The sequence below is a fragment of the Panthera tigris genome, chromosome E3, assembly GCF_018350195.1.
Source record: "Panthera tigris isolate Pti1 chromosome E3, P.tigris_Pti1_mat1.1, whole genome shotgun sequence".
Lineage (NCBI taxonomy): Eukaryota > Metazoa > Chordata > Mammalia > Carnivora > Felidae > Panthera > Panthera tigris.
Genome location: NC_056675.1, coordinates 10,090,754 through 10,112,286, shown reverse-complemented (window position 1 = coordinate 10,112,286; position 21,533 = coordinate 10,090,754). Strand labels below are relative to the sequence as shown.

At 58.1% G+C, this 21,533-nt stretch overlaps 1 protein-coding gene and 1 long non-coding RNA gene across 7 annotated transcripts; one reads left to right on the top strand and one right to left on the bottom strand.

The window, feature by feature from the left end:
* Positions 1 to 1,804: 1,804 nt before the first annotated feature.
* MLXIPL (MLX interacting protein like) lies at positions 1,805 to 20,344 on the top strand. 5 transcript variants are annotated; one of them, XM_042971651.1, is made up of 17 exons: positions 1,805 to 2,137; positions 5,858 to 5,964; positions 10,017 to 10,099; positions 10,254 to 10,343; positions 10,626 to 10,670; positions 11,124 to 11,325; positions 11,451 to 11,531; positions 15,080 to 15,249; positions 16,509 to 17,055; positions 17,283 to 17,350; positions 17,428 to 17,575; positions 17,781 to 17,854; positions 17,947 to 18,066; positions 18,231 to 18,358; positions 18,477 to 18,600; positions 19,175 to 19,304; positions 19,614 to 20,344. In XM_042971651.1, exons 1-17 carry the CDS (start codon positions 1,845 to 1,847, stop codon positions 19,730 to 19,732), a joined length of 2,529 nt encoding a protein of 842 aa, XP_042827585.1. In that variant the 5' UTR covers positions 1,805 to 1,844; the 3' UTR covers positions 19,733 to 20,344. The 5 variants fall into 5 exon arrangements, with proteins under 5 accessions (XP_042827585.1, XP_042827586.1, XP_042827584.1 ...); XM_042971652.1 differs by having other exon boundaries at positions 17,739 to 17,854; positions 19,929 to 20,344; XM_042971650.1 differs by having other exon boundaries at positions 17,739 to 17,854.
* Positions 10,872 to 18,264, bottom strand: LOC122234600. Of its 2 annotated transcripts, XR_006212442.1 has the most exons (4): positions 18,205 to 18,264; positions 15,692 to 15,850; positions 15,291 to 15,414; positions 10,872 to 11,339 (listed from the first exon to the last, which is right to left on the bottom strand). It is a non-coding gene; the product is annotated as an uncharacterized LOC122234600 (long non-coding RNA). The 2 variants fall into 2 exon arrangements; XR_006212441.1 differs by lacking the exon at positions 18,205 to 18,264 and having other exon boundaries at positions 15,692 to 16,594.
* Positions 20,345 to 21,533: the final 1,189 nt, after the last annotated feature.

Below are 21,533 nucleotides of genomic sequence, written 5' to 3'. Positions count from 1 at the left end.
GCCCTTCTCCAAGCATTCCCAAGCCCCTGCATGCTCAGTGTGGGGGTTCAGACACCCGAGGAACAGTCCTATCTCAGGGCCCATAGGCCAGGGGCAGACCCAGACAGGCACATAAAGAATAGGTAGTGACCCTGTCGGTCTCCATGCCAAGGATCGCAAAAGGACCACTTAGGAATGGCTCTCTCTCCCGAGGAGGCAGGCTGAGGTGGGTACCTGAGGCCCCAGAATTTGGCCATCAGATGAGCAGAGAGAATGCACCCCTGCAGAGAGCAGCACTTGGGGCACCAGGGACTGAGAAGTGACTGTTTGGCAGGGACAGAGGGTACCTGGCCAAGGGACATGGGGTGGGTGGGTGGAGAGACAGGACTGTGAGCAGCCTTGGGCAATCATTTCAGCATCTCAGGTGATCACAGGGGCCCTCGAGGCACTGCCATTTGATTTCGGGAGCTGTGTGACCCTACCAGGGGAGGGAAGAAAACACTCTGAGAGAACCTTCTCCAAGCTTCCAGCCCCCGCTTTCTCTCCTGTGACTACACATAGGCCACACTGTCCACAAAATCAAGGGAGGTTAGCTTTGGCCTCTAGCCCTCCCCTCCCCCACCAGAGATAACCCTGGATGGGAAGTCTGGAATTCTAGACCAGGTTCCGTTTCAGGCCCTGTGTAGATATTTGGGTGTTTCCACTCCTGTGGACGCTGGTGACATGCCCTGAAGTGGGGCAAGAATCCCACCTCTGAGGATTGTTAAAGATGCCAGCTAGGTGACAGTGTGAGTGCTCTAGACCAAACAGCCCAGTTCTCAGGGTGACAGGAGAGACTTCAGAAACAGGAACGTGAGCTGGACCCCAGGGCCAGTGAGAGGGAGGACCCAAAGCTCCAGAGCAGATGGCTTGCCTGGGGGATGTCCAGGGGAAGGTGACCAAGGCTCCACCTTGCCAGTCATCACCTGTCACCACTCATGGATTCACACTCATGTAAACCTCGGGGCCTCTGTGCAGGTGTAGTGATGATCATAATGGCAACTGGGGGGTGCTGGGACCTTCCTGTGGGCCAGGCCACACAAGACTCTGACAGGTGCGTGCTTCCAGCTGTGTGCAGGACTGAGAGAGGGTGAATGTGAGCCTGGACACCAGAGAGGGCAGGGAGGAAGGGGTGTAGTTAGCTGAGGGACTTCACAGGAGGGCACTGGAAGCAAGGAATCCCAGGCACTGAGGCACTTTCTGGCTCAGGTGTGAATGATTAACAGTCAAACTTTTTTCTTTCTTTCTTTTTCTTTCTTTCTTGAGAGAGAGAGAGTGCGCGCACAAACACGAGTGGGGTAGGAGCAGACAGAGAGAGGGAGAGAGAATTCCTAGCAGGCTCCGCACTGTCAGTGCAGAGCCCGACCTGGGGCTTGAACTCCCTGAACCATGAGATCTTGACCCAAGCCCAGATCATGAGCTGAGCGGAGATCAAGAGTAGGTTGTTCAACCGATTGAGCCAACCTGGTGCTCTACTCGTCAACTCTTCTTGAGACCCCTTTTGGGTGACATAGGGGAACCGCATAAGGAGGGGCAGGAGGGGAAATAGGGACCTCTTCCTCTTCCAAACTCCAGACCCGCAGTAGCTCCGCCCGCGCTCTCGCTTAGCATATTGATCATGCTAATTTATTTATTTTTAGCGTGCATATTGATTATGCTAATTTAAACCCAGTCCCGCCTGCTCCCGCGCGCTGTCCCCAAGGCCCCGCCCCCTGGAACGACCTATGGCTGCGGAGGGGCGGGGTTATGTTAATGAGGCCAATCTGGCCACACTGGCCGCGCCAGCTGCTCCACGGAGCCCGGGCGAGGCGGCTGCGACGAAAGCCATGGCCCGGGCGTTGGCGGGTCTGGCCGCCGGTTTGTCCTGCCCGCGGGTCGTCCCCAGCCAAGACTCGGACTCAGACACAGATTCGGAGGACCCGAGTAACCGGCGCAGCGCGGGCGGGCTGCTCCGCTCGCAAGTCATCCACAGCGGTCACTTCATGGTGTCGTCGCCGCACAGCGACTCGCTGACCCGGCGGCGCGACCAGGAGGGGCCCATGGGGCCCGCCGACTTCGGGCCGCGCAGCATCGACCCCACACTCACCCGCCTCTTCGAGTGCATGAGCCTGGCCTACAGGTGAGGGCGGCTCCGGGGCCCGGCAGCCTCGGCCCTCCGTGGCGGCACCACGCGCTGGGGCCCCGGACACCCCACCCGGCCCCAAACTTTGGTCCCTGGCTGCTCTCGGAGAGTCCGACCACATCCTGGACACCCTTCTCCCCCAACCCCGAGCCTGCCTCCGGGGCAGGCTGGCCCCGGCCCTGCCTCCAGATTCCCATGGCTCACCACTTTCACTCCCTCCCCAGGTTGCGGACGTCCTGTCCTCCACCTCGACCTCCACCTCGACCCACCAAGGCCCCTCTCCCCATCCTGACTCCTCTGCCCCCAAAGAAATTCCAGGGCATCCCTCGAGCTCCCAGGACCCTAAGCCATTCCCACCCTCCACTCTGGGGGCCACTCCACCAGACCACCTCGGCCCTCCGCTCCCTCCCCAGTACCCGGGCCCAGACCCACTCCATTCCTGCACCCTGGCGAAACTCCTCACGCCCATGATTGTCCCGATTCATAGCCAACACTTTTGAAACCCAATCTCTTGTCCACCCTGTACTTCCCAATTGCCGGGACACTTGTTCTTGACCTGTTAGGTCGAGGGTGGCGGGAGAAGGGTGCTCCGGCAGGCCCAGCTGGCAGAGTTTCCCAGCGGGCGCCCGGCAGGGGGTGCTGCTGGTTCCCCGGGAGGCCTGGGTTCGCCTACCCGGGTCGCAGCGCGAGGCTGAGCGCCTAACGCTGCCTGGGACCCCTGCTATGCGCGTCGCGGAGCTCGCGGACCGCGCCTGGCCCGGGCTTCCACGCCTGCCTGCGTCCCTGGAGAGGGCGCGAACCCGAGGTCTGGCCCGGTGCCCTGGAGCAAAGTTCCCAGGAGCTGAGGGGCCAGGATAAATTATCAACCGAAAACTGTAGAGGTGAAAGGGGGATCGGCCAGCCTTGATCTTTTCTCTGTGCAAATATTCCTCTTCCTCAGAGGCGCCTCCTCCCCTTCTGAGAACCGCGGGATACAGAACGGCCCTTGAGGCTCTCTGATCTGGAACCGGAGCTGGGGTGGGGATTGCGGGGGTGTTGCCCACCCCCAATCGCGGCAGCCCAGCCACGACCCCATTGGCTGCAGGCGGTGTAACCTTGGCCCATATGCTCTGGCCCCAGGCCCAGGTCATGTTGCAACCTGATCGTCCAGGGCGCCGGACCGATGTGGAAAGTTCAAATTCCCGTCCCTTTCTTCCCTTCCCCCGCCTCCTGGGACATCACGGGACAGACTGGGACAGAGCATCTAAGGTCCTGGTACACCGGATGTGGGCACCCCCCAGGTTCTCCCAGCCCCCCCCCCGACCCCCCACGTTTCTCACCTGCTCCCAACTTCAGCTTCCTCCTTCATACTACACCCCACAGACCATGGGTGACCAAAAGAGGAGGTTCAGGGGAGGGGGCAAGGTCAGGAGCAGAGCACACTCCAAAAACTGCTCCCACTAAGAGGCTGGACTAGAATCTGATGTGACCCAGGGCAGCTGGGGAGGAGAGGGCTGTTCTTTTCCCCTAAATACCCAGCATATTTAGTCTCTGTGGGGGCCTAAGAGCCATGGATGGAGGTGACTCAGTACTACAGGAGCCTTTGGCTTCCCCTGTTTGGTAGAGACAAAAATCTGAGGCTCAAACTGGGACAGTGTTTTAGCCCTTGAATACCCCTAATTATAGGGGTCCCCCGGAGAGGAGTGGACTAGAGAAGCCAGGATGCCCCGAGAGAGTGACTGGATGGCAAGGGACAGCAAGGCAAGGGGTCCCCAGGTGCTTGGCCCAGAGGACAGCCTGTGGGTGCCTGGCCAGCTTTCATCCTCAGCAGGGCATTGTGGGCAGAGGGAGGACTTCTTTCCTAAGAGGAGATGCATATTCCGTGGTTCTGTGGGTGGAAGCCCCAGGGAGACAGGGTCTGGAAGTTCCAAGAAAACACTTGTTTGCGGCCAGAGCTGGCTAGCTGTGGAAAGAATGGCCCCGGGCATGTAGACCTGAGGCAGGACCCTGTCAGAGAGACTCTCAGGGAGTTCCTATAAGGGAGCTTGGACTCATGAAGGGGGAGCGGTGCTGAACTAAGAGTTCTAGGTTTTCTCCCACCCATCCCTGAGATTCCCAGATTTTCTATTGGTCAGAAGAAGCCTTTGAGCCCTGGTCATGGGCTTTTTCCTCTGGGCTGAGCCCCTCTCCTCCCCTCCCAGCCAACAAGCCCAGCACAGACCAAATCCTTTCCTTCTGGGCTTGTATGTTGTCACTATCTCATCTCCCTGAGCCCTTCCTGGCCACAAACCCCAGAACCTCGGCAAGGACAGGGAGGGAGGGGAGGCAGGCTGGGCGTGGGACACTGAGTGATCAGAGTGGGTGGGGAGGTTGCTGGGATACAGGCAGAAGCAACAAACTCAAGAGTCCCCCCAGGTGCCAAAGAAGCTGGCCCAGGAGGTATCAGTGCACCCCACCCAAGTCTCCCTTCGAGACAGATGGTGTTTATCTAACTTAGGAGGGAGAGGGCCAGCCAGCAGGCATGGGCTATGTACTCTATTTGGGTAATGAGGCCTGTGGTACCCTGGGGTGGCAGCTCTTTCCACTCCATACCCCAAAACAAACACAGGAGCTTGGAGACCAGAGAGGAGAAGAGACCGGGTGACCCATGCGCTTCAGGGGCTGTAGGAGTCAGATTGCCACCCACCCACCCATCACCCCCACGATGAGGGAGAAGCCTTGGGAGAAGGCAGGCCTGGTGTCCCCCAGGCCTCAGCCTTCCATGTGAGCAAGGGTTGGAGGAGATGGGCCAGAGGGGACTCATATACAGCCCTGGCTTGTGGACCACGAGGAGGGAGGGAGGAGGGAGGGATCAGTGGGGGTCTAGACTCTGAGCATCTTGACCTCCTAGGTCAGATCCTTAGCGGTAGCAGACTGGCCTGTGCCTAGCACATCTTGACCTGGAGAGTCATTGCGAGAGTGGATTTCATTGACTGCTAGGATTAGGGTCAGGGTGAGGGCTGGGGTAAGGGTGCTGCCTCCCCACTGCCCACCACTCCACCATCCCAGCTGCCTTCCTTTGGGGCCTGATGGCTGTTGTTTTGCACACGCCCCTAAGAAGGGGTGCACCCCATCCAGCTCAGTCCAGATTGCCATCCTGGGATTCTGGAGTGGGCAGACGCCAGAAGGGCCGGGAAAAGGCAACGGCTGGCTGCTTGGAAGCCACCGGTAGTGACGAGATTCTCTCCTCACCCAGGCACACCTTACCCATCCCCGGAGGAGGCCAAAGAGGGCCAGTGAGACTGGTGGAGAAAAGGCCACAGGGCCTGCATCAGTCTCCACCATGTGACCTTAGGCATGTCCCTTTCCCTCCCAGGCACTCAGTTTCCCTCTGTAAGAAATGACTCTGAGAACCCTCCCTAGCCAGCCTAAGAAAAGGATGCCCATGAGGCCGTGGTATTATTGTTCTGAGGAAGGAGCTGACAAACAGGTTTCAGCCTGGTTTTAGTTCTGGTGGTAGGTTAATGAGCAGCTCAGCCTGGAGCAGGGACCTGGGAGGGTTTTTTAAAGGCCTGACTCTCAGGGTAGGGATTTCAGGCAGAGTGAGGGGCAGGATTAGTGGGGTTGCAGGGGAGTCCTCAGCTTGCCCAGCATGGATGAGTAACCAGCGCATGGGAAGAGTGGGGAGCCAGCCCTGCAGGAGGCCTCCCTGAGCTGCCCCTTGTCCAACCCCCTGACCCAGCCCTCTCCCTCTGACAGTGGCAAGCTGGTGTCTCCCAAGTGGAAGAACTTCAAAGGCCTCAAGCTGCTTTGCCGGGACAAGATCCGTCTCAACAACGCCATCTGGAGGGCCTGGTATATCCAGTGTGAGTGGGCACCATGGGCCTCGCCAGCAAGGGGGGCTGCATGTGGGAGGTGCCCAGGAAACCCCCTTAGGGCCAGCACCAGCATCTGACCCCCAGAGTCTCGGGGAACGTGTCCCAAAGGGTACTCTGCCCTGGGATGCTAGGCACAGCGGAGGTCACCCCTTGGAATCCTAAGGTGGGCAGAGATTTGGAGGGCAGTTCAAGACCCTTTCTGCATTCCGTCAGCATAGTCAGTGCTCCAGATGCCAGGGTGGAAAGAGGTGCTAGATGCTGGCTAGGCCAATGGCATCACACTGGGAATGGGGAAGCTAAGGATCCTGCCTGGGTCTCCACCAGCCTTTCACTAAAGTCCTCACTGAACCCCCATCAGGTGCCCCCATGGAGACTGGGGACAAGGGGCCAGAGAGGCCATGTGGTACAGTGGAGGGGGCTTCGGACTTGGGAGTTACCCAGAGCTGCTTTCCTCCCCAGTCTCTGCCCTTGCCGGCTGTGTGACTGCAGGCCGTGTGACTAACCTCTCTGAATCTGTTTCCTTATCTATAAAATAAGACCAATAGTCCTACTTTTCCTGGTTGGCATGGTGATAACAAGTATGAATGGGCCTGGCACAGAACTGATGCTAAATAAATGATGGTTGAATCTGAGATGCCCTTGAGGAGGTCACGGTCATTCATTTGGGGATATGAGACCCACCCACCCACCACGGCCCAGCAGCAGAGGCTGAGCGGCCTCAGACCAGTTGGCCCTGGGTTGGGACCTTGTCCAGATCAACCAAGTCCCGCTTGATCAAAGGCTTCCCTGAGCTGGGAACACACAGCCCAGGAGGGACCATACTCAGTATTCTCTGTCCTGGCTCCATTGGATTCCATCCAAGCAGAGAGAGGGAGGGTTTTCTGGTTTCTATTTATCTATGTGCCCAGTGCTCCCTAAATCATCTTACTTGAGGCTTCCTAGCAACCTTGGCAGATAGATATTATCACTCCCATTTTATGGATGAGCAAGTAAGGCCCAGAAGGCCAGTAACCTGTTCAGGGTCATGGAGCATAAAAGAAGCAGAACTGTGATTAGCTGGAAGTCCAGGGCTCTCCTACTCTGAACCCAGTGCTCCTTCTACTGCTCCGAGCTGGCTGGCTTCCAGTCCTCAACTGACAACACATAGGATGGGCCCTACTCAGACCAGGAAGCTGACAGGCCAGAGGGAGTCACTGCCCACCCCTCCACACACCTCTGCGCTCTCCACCCTTCCCCACGAAGCTGGATGGGATGCAGATCCTTCTCTCTGCAGAAGACATTTCTGATGCCACCCAGGGCCCTCACCCAGACAGGCAGACCCTGGTCTCCAGCTATTGCACGAGTTGCTGGAAGCACCCCACGTTCTGTGTCAGACAGAGGTGGGTTGAGTCAAGTTCTAGGATGCCCCAGCTGTGTGACCTTGGGAGAGTCCCTAGCCTCCTTAGCTGGAGCTCACTCATCTGCAGAGTGGGAATAACAGTAGGTCCCGCTCTGAGGTTTGCTGTGAGTCTTCAGGGAGATCATTCATATCTCAGCACAGGGCCTGACACACACAAGGGCCCCTGAAGGTGATGATATTTTTGTGACGATAGTAACAACACGCGGCAGGCATGTAACAAATGTCAGCACGCGCCTTCTCCCTGAGCACTGAGGGTTTGAAGGTGGGCTTCAGGAAAGGGAGAGGGGTGGGCAGCTGGAGGACTGCCTGGCTCATCCCCTCGAACCTGCCACCCCTCTGCAGGCTCCTGGCCTCCAACATCCCCTCCTTTCTCACACCCTCAAATCCTGGTGTCCTCTGAGCACCCAGGGCACTGTGCACGTCTCATGGGAGGCTCCCCACCTTGCTTTAGCTTGTGTTCTGTGTGTGCTTTCCTTATCTCTCCAACTAAGCTTGAGCGCCCCGATTTATCCACCGATTCCTTGTCCCAGTATCTGTCACAGCTTAGGTGCAAGGGGCCAGGTGGTTGCCTGAATGGGTGAACTTATTGGTGTTGAATAAAGCCTACCCCAGATCCAGGAGCCACATGGTCACTGCCCTTCTGTCTGGAGCACAGGGTCCCCAAGGTGGGGGAGGAAAAGCCCAGCCAGGCCTGCTCAGACCTGACCCTCTGGGGACCCTGGACAAACTTATTCTTTCCTAGTGCCCATCTCCTCATCTGGGAAGCCAGGACAGCCACTCTCTGAGACCCTCCTTGCTCTAACCCCAGGGAGTCCCTACACCCGAGGGCCCATCCCTTTGTCTTCCCAGCCACGTTCAGGTACCAGGACAAACTCCCTCTCCCATTCTCATGGGGATCATTTGGGAGAATGTCCTTTAGGACAGAACTTTGTAAATGATGCTGAAGGTCCCAATAAGTGTCACGTTCGGGTGGTCCCCCTTGTCTGTCAATTGTCTGAGAGGAAGTTTGCTGAGGGCTAAGGCGGAAAAAGTCACTGCTTGGGGAGCCCAAGGTTTGGAAGCCCTACTGTGTGCCAAGCTCTGCTCCAGATTCAGGGATTTCAGTCTAAAGGGCAACAGCTCCTGCTTTTACTCCCAGCAGGGAGGCCAGCATGCAGAGAAACGGCCAAGGCCAAGTGGAGAGCGAGGCAGATAAGACCATGGGGTTTCAGAGGAGGCAAGCTTCCTGGAAGAGGGGTGGCCCTGGGCAATCCTGATGGGTGGGCAGGTGTGGGTGAGGCAGAGGAGGGAAGGGAAGGGCGGTGTAGAATAACAGCGGAAGGTGAGCTGTGGTGGGGAAAAGCCGTTTGGCTTCAAGGTGGGGCCTATGAAGGAGGTGAAAAGGGGGATGAAGGCGACAGGCCAGTCATGGAGGGTTTGGAAGCCAAGGTAAGAGGTGTGGACTTTATCCTGGAGGTCTAGGGAACCATGGAGGGTTTCTGCATTTCCAGGCCATGACAGGAAGATGGGCTGGAGAGGGTGAGGCTGGAGTCAGGGAGGTCCGGGTGAGAAATGACATCAGACCGGGGTGGCATTGAATATGGAGGGGAGGGGACAGTGGAAGAAATGCCACACATCCTCCAGAGTGACTTAGATAGGAATGCTGGGGCCAGTGGGGAGTTTCTGTGACTGGGAGGCAGCAGTGACCGTCCAGAGGCACAGGCTTGGGAGGGATGTTTCAAGTTTTGGGACATCCTTTTTTTTTGTTTGTTTTACTTTTAATTTGGTACATCCTGATGGAGATTCTGTGGGCAGCTGGAAAATAAGCCTGGAAAGAGGCAGGATGAGAGAGGTTGGGGGGCGGGCCTCGAAGAAGGACCAGTGAAAATGGTCAGGGGAACAGGAGAACCAAGGGAAGGTTCCCTTGTCGAGGGAGGAGGGGGTGCTCCACCACTGAGGCCCAGAGGGATGGGCCTTGGCGGGGCTGGGGGGAGGGGGGGGCAGACAAGGGCCTTGACAGAACACTGGGGGCAGGTACTGAGTTACAGGAAGTGGAGACCAGGAGGCATGGAGTGCAGGTAGTGGTGGCAAATCTTCCAGAACAAGGAGCAAAACAAAGGGGTGAAAGGGGAGAAGATTAGCTTGTTGGGGAAGCAAAGGAAGGGAAAGTTTGGCAGGAACAGGGGAGCTTGGAATATGTTTAGGGGCCCAAAAGGAGGAACCTGGGGAGAGACCAGGATTGGAGATAGGGAAGGGAGTGGAGGAGGTGGCAAAAGGGCTCAGCTAGGTGGCCTGAAGGGACAAGGGGTGGTTATCTGGCATCAGCTTGGGCAGTGCCCGAGGCAGGGGACCGCCTGGCCTGCTGGTCTGAGGGTCTGATGTTGGGGCAGCTCATTTCCTGTGATCACACAATCCCATTCAGCAACCATTGCCTGCACACCTGCTGGGCTGCCAAGGGGGGCAGAGGAGGTGCGGGAGGTTCCTTTCACGGGGTTCCCATAGAAGAGGGAGCTCTGGGAGGGCTGGAGCAGGCAGAAAGACTTCTGGAGGAGGTGGTACTTAGTCTAAGCAGGATTTCCTAGCGTGGCACTTGAGTCCCAGTCCCCTTGGAGTGGGAAGTGATGGAGCTGGGTACCCTCCTGACCTGGCCCCCTTCTCTCAGATGTGGAGCGGAGGAAGAGCCCCGTGTGTGGCTTCGTGACCCCCCTGCAGGGGCCTGAGGCTGATGAGCACCGAAAACCAGAGGTAGCTGAGACGCAGGACCTCCCGCCTGCCTGCTTCCCTACCAAGCCCGGTGCCTCCTAGCGCCGGGCGGGAGGGGCTGGCGCCGATGGGGATCGGGTGAGGGGTGGGGTCCGTGCTGCCCGTCTCACTGAGCCCCCTCCCGGGCCCTCTCCAGGCCGTGGTCCTAGAGGGCAATTACTGGAAGCGGCGCATCGAGGTGGTGATGCGCGAGTACCACAAGTGGCGCATCTACTACAAGAAGCGGGTCAGTGGGGGGGCCCCGGGGGGGTTGCTGACCACTGCCTCTCTTGAAAGAGCCCGGGGCGAGACGCCCCTCGACCCTGCCTCCCATTAAGACCCGGGCTGACAGCGCCACCGTGTGGCCGAGGGTCCCCTCGCAGCCTCCTTACCTCCCAGCGCGGAGGAGCTCCAGAGGGGAAACCGGCATCCCTTTCATCTGGGGGAGCTTGTGAGTAGGGGAGGCCTTGGCGGGAAGTGATGGAAGAGGGACAAGGGATCCATTGTCCACCTCTGTGTGTTCCTGCAGCTCCGTAAGTGCAGCAGGGAAGGGGATCTCCTGACCCCAAAGCAGGTGGGTGCTCCCTGGACCCAGAGAATTGACAGCTTCTCTCTAGGAGAGGAGGGCGGGACCCGATGGGGGCAGTGAGCGTGGCCGCCGTCCTCTGGTTGATTGAGCCCTTCTCCTCCTGAGGGGTGGGGAGTCCTTGAGCGAAGTGGTGGGAGGCATGGGGGAACGGAAGTCCCTAAGAACTGAGGTTCCAGGCAGAAAAAGTAGAGGGGACAGGAAGAGGCCCCTTATCTGTTCAGCAGGCCATCCAGCTCTAGCTCGTGGGGACAGTTGTTAAAGGCCAATGGGGTGACCATAAGCCTTCCAGTAGGCAAACTGGGTCCTCCAGAGAGAGAGGTGAGGAGGGCCATGTACTGACCGCTTCATCCCCCAGGCGGGGGCCATATGAAAGGGCCAAGGGCAGCGGGAGACCCCGGTGTCCCTCTCTCCTGGCTGCTGAAGGTTCTGTCTCCCTAGGTGGAAGGGGGTTGGCAACCACCGGAGCGATGGTGCGAGCAGCTCTTCTCCAGCGTGGTGCCCGTGCTGCTCGGGGGCCCAGAGGAGGAGCCTGGCGGGCGGCAGCTTCTGGACCTGGACTGCTTTTTGTCCGACATCTCCGACACGCTCTTCACCATGACTCAGCTCAGCTCCACGCCCCTGCAGCTGCGCCCTGAGGACGGTAAGGGCCTGCACCTGCAAAGGGAGGCCTGTGAAAACCCGGGCAGCCAAGGGAGGATGGCCAGGGGTGGGTGGCCCCCAGTCCACCCGGCCTGCCGCTCCTGACGTCACCACTGCCCCCTCCAGCTTATGTGGGCAATGCTGACATGATCCAGCCGGACCTGACACCCCTGCAGCCCAGCCTGGATGACTTCATGGAGATCTCAGGTGAAGCAGCGCCCTGTCCTGGGGGAAGGGGGAGGCGGGGCCCGTGGCTGGGTCAGTGTGAGGAAAGTCCCAGCATGACCACCAGACCTCAGGCCCCTGTGGGAGGGTGGATGATCTGAGTGATTTCTGAGGGATCTTCCTGGTCTCCCTTTGTCAGGACTTGGGATGCAAATGACTTGGCCTCAGGTGAGAGCAGGGCCAGACTGGATACTGAGCAGGGGTCAAGGCTCAGGGGCACTGAAGCTTCAGGCTCTAGGCTCTTTGGGCTCCCAGGAAGCAATGGATGCTGGGACTCTCAGGAGAGAAAGGGACTTTCATTTGTTTGGGTCTGTTTATTATTTATTTAATTCCCTTTAAAAACTATTTATTGGGGCACCTTGGTGGCTCAGTCGGTTGAGCATTGACTCTTGGTTTCGGCTCAGGTCATGATCCTGTGGTTTGTGGGTTCAAGCCCCTCATCAGGCTCTGTACTGACAGTTCAGAATCTGCTTGGGATTCTCTCTCTCCCTCTCTCTCTGCCTCTACCCTGCTTGTACTCTCTTTCTCTCTCAAAATAAATCAACTTAAAAAAAAAAGAAAAAGAAAAAGAAAATCCCAGGAATTGTATCTTGTAAAGCACTTAAAAAATTTTTTTTAATGTTTACTTGTTTTTGAGAGAGAGAGAAATGAGCACATGAAGAGGGGCAGAGAGAGAGGGAGAGAGAGGATCTGAAGCAGGCTCTGTGCTGTCAACAGTGAGCCCGATGTGGGGCTCGAACCCATGAACTGCGAGACCATGACCTGAGCAGAAGTCAGACGCTTAACTGAGTGAGCCACCCAGGCACCCCAAGCACTTTTTAAGTAACATGTTTCTGTGCCTCCCTCTCCTGACCCCAGGGCCACTCGGTCACTGGTTTTTGTGTCCTCCCAGAGATACCCATGTCTGTATAGCAGCTGTGGACAAATGTCTCTTTTTGTTTTCACAACACACTCTTCCTACATCATTTCTTTTACTTAGCTATATCTTGGAGACTGTACCCGATAATCAAACATTTAGGGGATTCTGGAGCCATGCTAGGGGTCAGGTAGCCATAGAGACTTGGCTTGCCTTAGCCAAGGCTCCAGGGCGAGAAAGGGGGGTTCTGGGATACAGGTTTAGTGGCAATGACCCCTCCACTCCTTTTTCACAGGGTCCTGGGCCTGTCAGTCAAGAGGTGGGGAGGGAACTAGGGAATGAGGAACCACCCCCACCCCTGCCTCAGCCCTGGACAGGGTGGGGGCTGTGGGGGCAGAAGTGTTGATGGCAGTGCCCTGAGAGCAGACCAGCCTGGGAGGGCAGCGGTCCTGTCTGGGCACACGCACCCCTGCCACAGGTAGGAAACTTCCTGGACCCGGGGCTCCAGGGCCAAAACTGGGGCTGAGAAGCCGCTTCTCTCAACCCAGGGTGGCTGCCTGGGTGGGGGTGAGCATGGGCAACCTACGATAGGGGGTGTGGGTCATGCAGAGGAGGTGGTTAGTGTGGCCCCCTCTCGTGCTCCATTACAGGGAGGGTAGGGACCACCAGGGACACCGGGGCTGGTGCTTTGATTGTCCCCCAAGAGCTCTTCGCTTGAGAGGAATCCCAGTGAAGAAGCCGGAACTCTATGGAGGGAGGGGGCTTGGTGAGGAGTGCTCAAGGAAGGGGAGGGGGCTTGGAGCAGGAGAGGGTCTCAGGGAGGGGATGCACATCGATGGTGGGGGTAGAAGCTTGGGATGGGGGAGACTAGGGGTCCGTGGGTGGCTGGCCAGGGCTAGGAAGCGGAGAGGGGCAACTGAGGGTAAACTATGGCTGGGGGTTGGTGGTGACTCAGTGGCGAGCTGGGCTCCTTACTGCATGAACCCTTCTGAGCACCGGGGGGCAGGCAGCAGCAGTGAGCAGGAAGCAGGCCCAGTATGTGGCTAGTTCTAGAGCCTGGGCCTCAGGGGGCCTAGTGGTGAGACCCACAGTCCGTGGGGGCTGGGGGATAGAGGATCGGTGACCACTCACTCTCTGCCACTCAGTCCCTTGGTTAAACGGAGACAGTAGGACAAAAAGATCCTTTCTGATCAGGTGGCCAAGGAAAGACACACCCACACCAGGCACAGAGCAGACATGCACATGCCGAGCACCTCACATCAAGGCAGGCACACAGGCTCAGACAGAGCCACACACACACACACACACACACACACAGGGAGACAGATAGATGCTACATGTAGAGCCAGCCTTCCAGTGACAGGTGGGCACCAGAGTCACGTAAGACGTGCAGACAAGTTTAGGGGCACCTGGGTGGCTCAGTCGGTTAAGCGTCCGACTCTTGGTTTCGGGTTGGGTCATGATCTCACGGTTTCGTGAGTTCGAGCCCTGCGTCGGGCTCTGTGCTGGCAGCACAGAGCCTGCTTGGGATTCTCTCTCTCACCCTCTCTCTCTGCCCCTCCCCCACTCATTCTATCTTTGTCTCTCTCAAAATAAGTTTTAAAAACTTTAAAAAAAAGAAGGAAAAGATAAAAAAAAAAAAAGATGCACATACAAGTTCAACACACAGCAGGCTCCAGATTTGGCATGGTCTTATCTGTCCCACTCCTGAGTCTCCTTCTCTTGGGAGGAGGCCTGACCAGCTCCCCTGCCTGGAGAGCCAGGGCCCATCCAAGGCCAGCGGAGCTGGGTGGGACAAGACCAGGAGGTCTTGGGAGCTGCTGCAGGCCAAAGACTGGTCAGGGTCAGAGAAAGGTGCCCGGAAGGGAGCGGGTGGGCGGGCGGCGCCCAGGCCCGGGATGTGGTCAGGCCGCAGGCAGCTGCTTCCCAAAACCAGAATAGCCTGGGGCTTACACAACCCGCACCTCAGACAATCTGGCTGACCCTTCCCGCCAGCTCTTCCAGGCTTTCCAGTGCCCCCCCAACTCCTGCCCCCGCTCTGAGCCCACCCTCTGACCCCTGCTATGACCCCCTTAGCCCTTCCACCCCACTCCCGGGCTCTGCTTTTGAGGCCCCACTTGACCTTCCCACAAGCCAACTTCGCAGACCCACTGACCTCCTGACCCCTCTCACCTCTGTCTCACCCCTTGAACTCCTATCACCCTGGGGCTCTTCCCTATCCCGGACCTCTGCCCCTTTGCACCCCACCCCTGTCCCTTCAGGGCACTCTCTATTACCCCTCCCCTTTCTCTGGCCCCAGCAGGGCTGGTAACAGGAGCAGAAGAGGGGAGTGCCCAGGCCTGGGACAGGGAAGGGGGCCTCATGAGCCGAGTGTGGGGCTCGGTGGGAGGGCTGTTTCCCGGGGGTCCTGCTCGCGCCCCCACACGGCCTCTGCTGTCCTCCACGCAGGCCCATCCCAACCGAACCTCTGTTGCTGCTTCCCCTGAGTGAGACAGAAACTCTCTCAATTTCACAATCTCCTGTGGAAGCCCCCCCTCCCCCGCCTCCCCGCACCTCACCGCCAGCCAGGCCAGCCCAGCTTGGGGACAGGGCACGAGGCCCACTCTCCTCCCACTGCCTCCAGCCACGCCTGGCCCTATCCTTAACTGCCACCACCCTGTATGTTGAATTGCAGATTTCTTCACCAGCTACCGCCCCCCACAGACACCCACGCCCTCACACTTCCCGGAGCCCCCCAGTTTTGGCACCATGGCTGACCCTTTCTTCGGCAGTTCGATCCTGGGCTCAGAGGTGCCCCCTGCCTCGTCAGGCATGACCCACCTCTCAGGGAATGACCGCCTGCAGGTGAGCTCCCACCCCACGCCATTCAGCCGTGCCTCGCTCACCTGCCCATGTCCAGGAGATACTCAGGGCACTTCCTGGGTGCCCATTCCTACGCTTGGTCGACTGAGAGGGACTGGAGTGGGGGAGACAGACCCCATCTCTGCCCTCTGAGTGGGCGCAGTTCAGCTGAGGAGGAAACCGTTGTGAAGCAGAGGTGGACCAAGTGGTTCTGGGAGGGAGGCTGAGGGCAGGGGAGCAAGGAGCAGGGTACCACGAAGGGCTGGGGTGCTTGGGGAAGGCTTCCTGGAGGAGGCGAGGGTCTGGGCTTAGTGAATGTGTTGGGTTTGGCCAGAAGAGGCCAGTAAAGGGCAAGCCAGATGGGAGGAGAGCACACACGGAGACAGAAAGCTCAGTGTGAGCATTTAGGAAACGGTGAACCTGCCATTTGGGAGACGGAACTCACAGGCTCAATTCGGTGGTTGCCTCTCTGCTGCCAGGTCCCTCTGTCATCAGACTGTTCCGGCACTATTGTAGTTCATGGCTGAGAGGTCTCTCTCCTCAACCAGACCGTGAGCTCCTTACTGGGAGAGCTAGGCCTTGCTCACCGCCGCATCTTCCATACCTACCACAGTTCAAGAAGCATAGGGTCAATGGTTGCCCAGTGGTTGAGCCACTAAGTGAATGAGTGAATGTGTGGATGGATGGGTGTGTTGGTGAATGGATACACGGGTTGTAGAGGGGGGGGTGGATGCTTACATGGGTAAGCGAGTGGTTGGTTGGATGCATGTGCTGGTGGACGGATTTGTAGATGAATAGGGTGGTGGCTGGATAAGTGGCCGGTCGATGAACAGATGGTGGATAGGTGGATGATGGATTATGTCTGGATGGGTTGGTGGATGAATGGGTTGGACGGATTGGTGAATGGGTTTATGCCTCACAGGTCGGTGGGGAGATAGATGAGTTAGCTCACAGGTGAGAGGCCAAACAGGGGAATGGAGAACGGATGGATTGGCGGTAGGATGGAATCGTTATTTGGTGAATGAAAAGATGGGCAGGGAGACTGATGCTCTTTCTTACACCTAATGTGTGCCTAAGTGTGTTCCACTCCCTCCCCTCATTAGGCTACAATTTCCTTTGGTGTGTGTAGGTGGGGGGGACAACAGGGATCATTTCTCCCCTCTCTCCCAGTGCCCAGTCCAGACCTCAGCCAAGGCAAGAGCCTGCCTGGGTGGCTGCAAAGGCCAGCTTTCTCCCCTGCTCTCTCTCTGTCCCCCAACCAGGCTCGGAGCAGCTGCCCTGGCACCCTGGACTCCAGTGCCTTCCTGAACTCTGATTTCCTCCTTCCTGAAGACCCCAAGCCCAAGCTCCCACCCCCGCCAGCACCCCCACCCCTCTTCCAATGCCCTGCCCTTCCCAAGGGGCCTGGTCTAGAGCCCTGTCCCCCACCCGCCTTCCCTCCCATGGCTCCTCCCCCTGCTTTGCTGCAGGAAGAGCCTCTCTTCTCTCCTAGATTCCCCTTCTCTACTGTCCCTCCTGCCCCGGGAGTGTCCCCACTGCCGGCTCCCACTGCCTTCCCACCTACCCCCCAGCCTGGTCCAGGCCCTGCCCCTGCTCCCTTCCCCATAGACCTTCTACCCTCAGGGTATCTGGAGCCCCAATTTGGGCCTCCCTTCACAGTGCCCCAAGGCATGAGGTCCAGAGGCAAGCCCCCCGCCCCATCCCCTAGAGGGGAGAAGCCCAGCCCCCCAACCTTGGCCCCTGCCACCGCCAACCCCACTACCCCAGCGGGGGGCAACAACCCCTGCCTCACACAGCTGCTCACAGCAGGTAAGATGGGAAGAGCACTGTCCTCAGAGGGGAAGTGGGGAGCCTGTGGGAGCAGAGGGTGAAGTGGTAACGGGTGGGCTCAGCTGTGGGGGAGGTGGCGAGGAATTAGGGACATGGGCCCCAAACCCGAAAGGGGAGTGAGCTATCTGGAGGGGAGGGATGGGGTCTTGGGAGATGACGGGGCTGGGGCTGGCCCCAGTGTCCCTCACAGTTCTGCCTGTGCACAGCCAAGCCTGAGCAAGCCCTGGAACCACCACTCGTATCCAGCACCCTCCTCCGGCCCTCAGGGTCCCCGGTAAGATGGCGGGCACTGGGAGGTGAGGGTGAGCCCAGGGCTTCACCCCAACTCTCTGCCCTTCTCCACCCCTGCAGGAGACGGCCCCTGAATTCCCCTGCACCTTCCTACCCCCGACCCCGGCCCCCACACCACCCCGGCCCCCTCCAGGCCCAACCACACTGGCACCTCCCAGGCCCCTGATTGTCCCCAAAGCGGAGCGGCTCTCGCCCCCAGCACACAGCGGTAAAGAGGGCTTGCAGGGATCCGGGAGGGGGGTCCCTAGGGGATGGAGAAAGGGGAAGGAAGAAGGGGGGCCCACATCTGAGGCCAGGATGAGAGGGAAGGGGCAATGGGACCCCTCTCCCCTGTGTCGGTCTGTCTGGGGGTCTGTCTTTCCCGGCCACAGGTGGTGAGCGGAGGCTGTCTGGGGAACTCAACTCCATTCCAGGCCCGGGGACCCTGAGTGTCTGCGTCTCTCCCCCTCAACCCATCCTAAGCCGGGGTCGTCCAGACAACAACAAGGTGGCACCATTCCCTCACCCCAAGATCTGTTTGCTACCCCCAGGCCCTTCCATGCTCCTTCCTAGGCTCACCCCCCTGTCTGCCTCCCCAAGACTGAGAACCGGCGCATCACACACATCTCTGCAGAGCAGAAGAGGCGCTTCAATATCAAGCTGGGGTTTGACACCCTGCACGGGCTGGTGAGCACACTCAGCGCCCAGCCCAGCCTCAAGGTGAGCCTCCAGCCCGGGCCGGCACCCCCGGAACCACAGGGCTCCTTCGTAGACCCCCTGCCCAGGACCAAGCCCCAGGGCCCCCCAGACACCCAGTTTCCTCCTCAGTGGGCCCCAGAGTGGGGCCACCTCCAGCACCTGAGCCACACTGGGGATGCCTGCAGGTGAGCAAAGCAACCACACTGCAGAAGACGGCCGAGTACATCGCCATGCTGCAGCAGGAGCGGGCGGCCATGCAGGAGGAGGCCCAGCAGCTACGGGACCAGATCGAGGAGCTCAACGCTGCCATTAAGTAGGTGTAGGCGGGGGGGGGGGGGGGGGGGGGGGGTGCGCATGCACATGCGCACGCATGCGCCGTGGGGGAAAGGGGCAGGACTCCCAAGCCCTGACCAGCCCCATGTACACCCCAGCCTGTGCCAGCAGCAGCTGCCTGCTACCGGGGTGCCCATCACGCACCAGCGTTTCGACCAGATGCGAGACATGTTCAACGACTATGTCCGCACCCGGACACTGCACAACTGGAAGTTCTGGGTGGTATCCTTACCTGGCCAGCGGTAGGGTGAGCGCCGCAGCCGGACCAAGCTGTGCCTGACTGCAGGCTCAGCGCCACAGGCCAGCCAGGGTCCCAGAGCTGCTCCCAGGGGAAGGGGCCCCGGTTCCGCTCCCTCTTTCCAGGCCCTTGGCATCTTGGCCAGCAGGAGTGTCCAGTGATTAGCTGGGAGCAGAGGGCAACCGGGGGAGGAGCCCCCGGGTGAGGGGAACACAGCCCCGCCCACAGAATGTTCCAAGGGCAGTTTGGAAGAGCCTAAAGTCTGGGTGATGTGAGTGGGGTCGGTCCTAAAGAAGACATGGAATCTCTCACTCCCTTACCTGGTCAAGTTCTTGGCTGAGCCTGGGCAGGAAGCCCAGGGAGGGGGGATAGTCCAGCTAGAGGAAGGGCATAGAGGAGCCAGGCAGAATTGGATGGTAGCTATAGCGGGAGGCCTCGAGGTTCAAGGTGCCACAGTGGCCAGGCCCTTCCCCTTGTTTGGCCCAGATGTCAGAGCTACACGTGAGCTGGGTGAGGGTACTGGGTGGACAGCAGGCCTGATCCTTGACCTGGGCCCAGTTCAGCATCCTCATTCGGCCTCTGTTCGAGTCCTTCAATGGGATGGTGTCCACAGCAAGCTTGCAGAGCCTCCGTCAGACCTCACTGGCTTGGCTGGACCAGTACTGCTCCCTGCCTGCTCTCCGGCCAAGTACGTGAGCCACCTGCCTGCCCACCAGAATGTCCAAGCCTCCGGGCAGAGGGTTCCACCTGCTCAGACTGTAGGTCCAGCCTGACTTCAAAATAGCCTAGAGTTTGGGCCATCCCACTATGTACCCTGGATAGTCCACTGGCTACCAGGACACCTGCAGACATAGGTCCTACGAGGGGCTGACAGTCTTGCCACCTACTATCTCCCCGCTATCCCTTTGTCTTCAACATCCAAGGGTAGGCCCTGACCCAGGAGGTATCTTTCCCTTTCTCTCTCTCTCTCTCTCACTCTCTCACTCTCTTTCCCCAGCTGTCTTGAACTCTCTCCGCCAGCTGAGCACATCTACCAGTATCCTCACAGATCCAGGCTGTATACCTGAGCAAGCCACACGGGCAGTCACAGAGGGCACCCTTGGCAAACCTTTATAGTGCTGGCCAGACACTGCCACTTACTCAGCTGCCCAGGGGCTGCTTTCCTTGGGCCTGGGCTCCAGGGACAACTTCTGGGCACTCCCCTCCTGCCCCTTGCCCTGGCTGTCCCCTTTCCTGAGGGTCTAGCAGGGCCCAAATCTCTTCCACCTCCTGGAAGCCAGGAAGAACGGCGTTCCATTCCCTGCCCCACCAGAGACTAACACCGCGACCTGGAGGATTCATACTCTCTCTTGGGACCTTCACTTTCCAGTCTGAAAAATGGGGATGGAGAAGCTTCAACCAGAAGATGATCCCAAGGCCTTAGCAACTGTGATACTTGGGGCCTAAGCTGACAACTCAGGGAGCTCGTAGGAGGAAGGGGGATGATCCTGTTTCCCCACCATCCCTCCCTGTACCCCCCCCCCAAATAGGGCACAGGCCTCTGTTTCTGATCAGAGAGACAGAAAAGGAGCGTCCCATTCTCTGCTCCTCCACTGGTAGCCCAGTGGGGGGTAGGGTGCTGCAGGGTGGCAAACCTGGGTGAGGCCAGGAAGGTCTGATCCCAGGAGACAGCAGGGCAGGAGGTGGCCAGACCAGGGGAGGCATCTTGTGTGCATGTGGATGCGTGTGTGTGGATTTTGTAAAGAATTTTCAACCAATAAAAACAAAAACTGTTGGGGACTGTCAGTGTGTCTCACTGGGACGGATAGACAGAGCCAATTGGCAATGGGAGGTGGCCTTCAAAGGACCTTAGCTTTTCCTCTGAGCTGGAAGCCACTGGAGGGTTTGGAGTAGAGGTTTGACAAGATCAGGTATAAGGTCTTCACAGGATCTCTCTGGGTGCGGAGTCAGGAAGAGGCCACCATGGGGCAAGGGCAGGAGCAAGGAGGCCAGTTTTAGGCTGTTGCTGTCATCCAGGTCAGAGATGACAGACACTCATCCTGGAAATCCTCGCTCCATGGCCAGGAGAAGGTTCAGAAAGGCTTACCACCTTCCAAGTTGGAAGAGGGCAGAGCCGAGCCCATGAGTGGAAATCACAGGGAGCCATCCAGAAGGAGAATGTGTTGCCCCTGGGGGTAGTGATGTGCAAATAGAGGGCAGACACACACTTGGTTGGGATGTCTTAGAAGGAACTGATACTTTAGATGGGGAGTTGGGGTGAATGGTCCCCATATTTCATTGATTCTTCTATTGAGCCATTTAACAGATCCTTTCTGAGGGCCCACTGTGGCCTAGATGATGGTCTTGGTGCTGGGATTCTGTTCACCACTGGATCCCTCTCCTCATGAAGCTGATCCAAGGCGGGGGAGTCTGAATCTTCTCACATCTCAACTTCTGCAGATGCTTGCAGGATATAAACAGCAGACGGTCTTCTGTGGCCTTTGACTTTCCCTCATTTATGTGGAATCATAATAGCGATGACAATACTAACTGCTCACTCCTCTAGCATTTACTACGTGCCAACTACTATTTTAAGCATTTTATATATATTAACTCACTTATTACATATTAACACCTACCTCTATGGGCCAGCTGTGAGGATCTCAAAGTAAATATATACAAAGCACTTACAGCAGTGACTGGCATATGTAACACTACGTAAGAGTTATAATAGTTACTATTAGCACCCCCATTTTATAGATGAAAAATTGAGGCACAGAGAGGTTAACTAGCCCGACATTGTATGGTTAGTGAGATGCCCACTCACACCGTCTGACCCTAGTCTTTGCTTTTAGCCATCTCTCTTTTTAAAAAAAATTTTTTTAACATTTATTCATTTTTGAGAGACAGAGAGAGACAGAGTGTGAGTCGGGGAGGG

What these genes read in the sequence shown, in the direction of transcription:
- MLXIPL (XM_042971650.1), top strand. Translation starts at nt 1,845, where the DNA reads ATGGCCCGGGCGTTGGCGGGTCTGGCCGCCGGTTTGTCCTGCCCGCGG. An exon ending in GAGGGCCTGGTATATCCAGT is followed by an intron (nt 5,965 to 10,016) that starts GTGAGTGGGCAC and finishes CCCTTCTCTCAG; the next exon opens with ATGTGGAGCGGAGGAAGAGC. An exon ending in TCCGGCCCTCAGGGTCCCCG is followed by an intron (nt 17,351 to 17,427) that starts GTAAGATGGCGG and finishes CCACCCCTGCAG; the next exon opens with GAGACGGCCCCTGAATTCCC.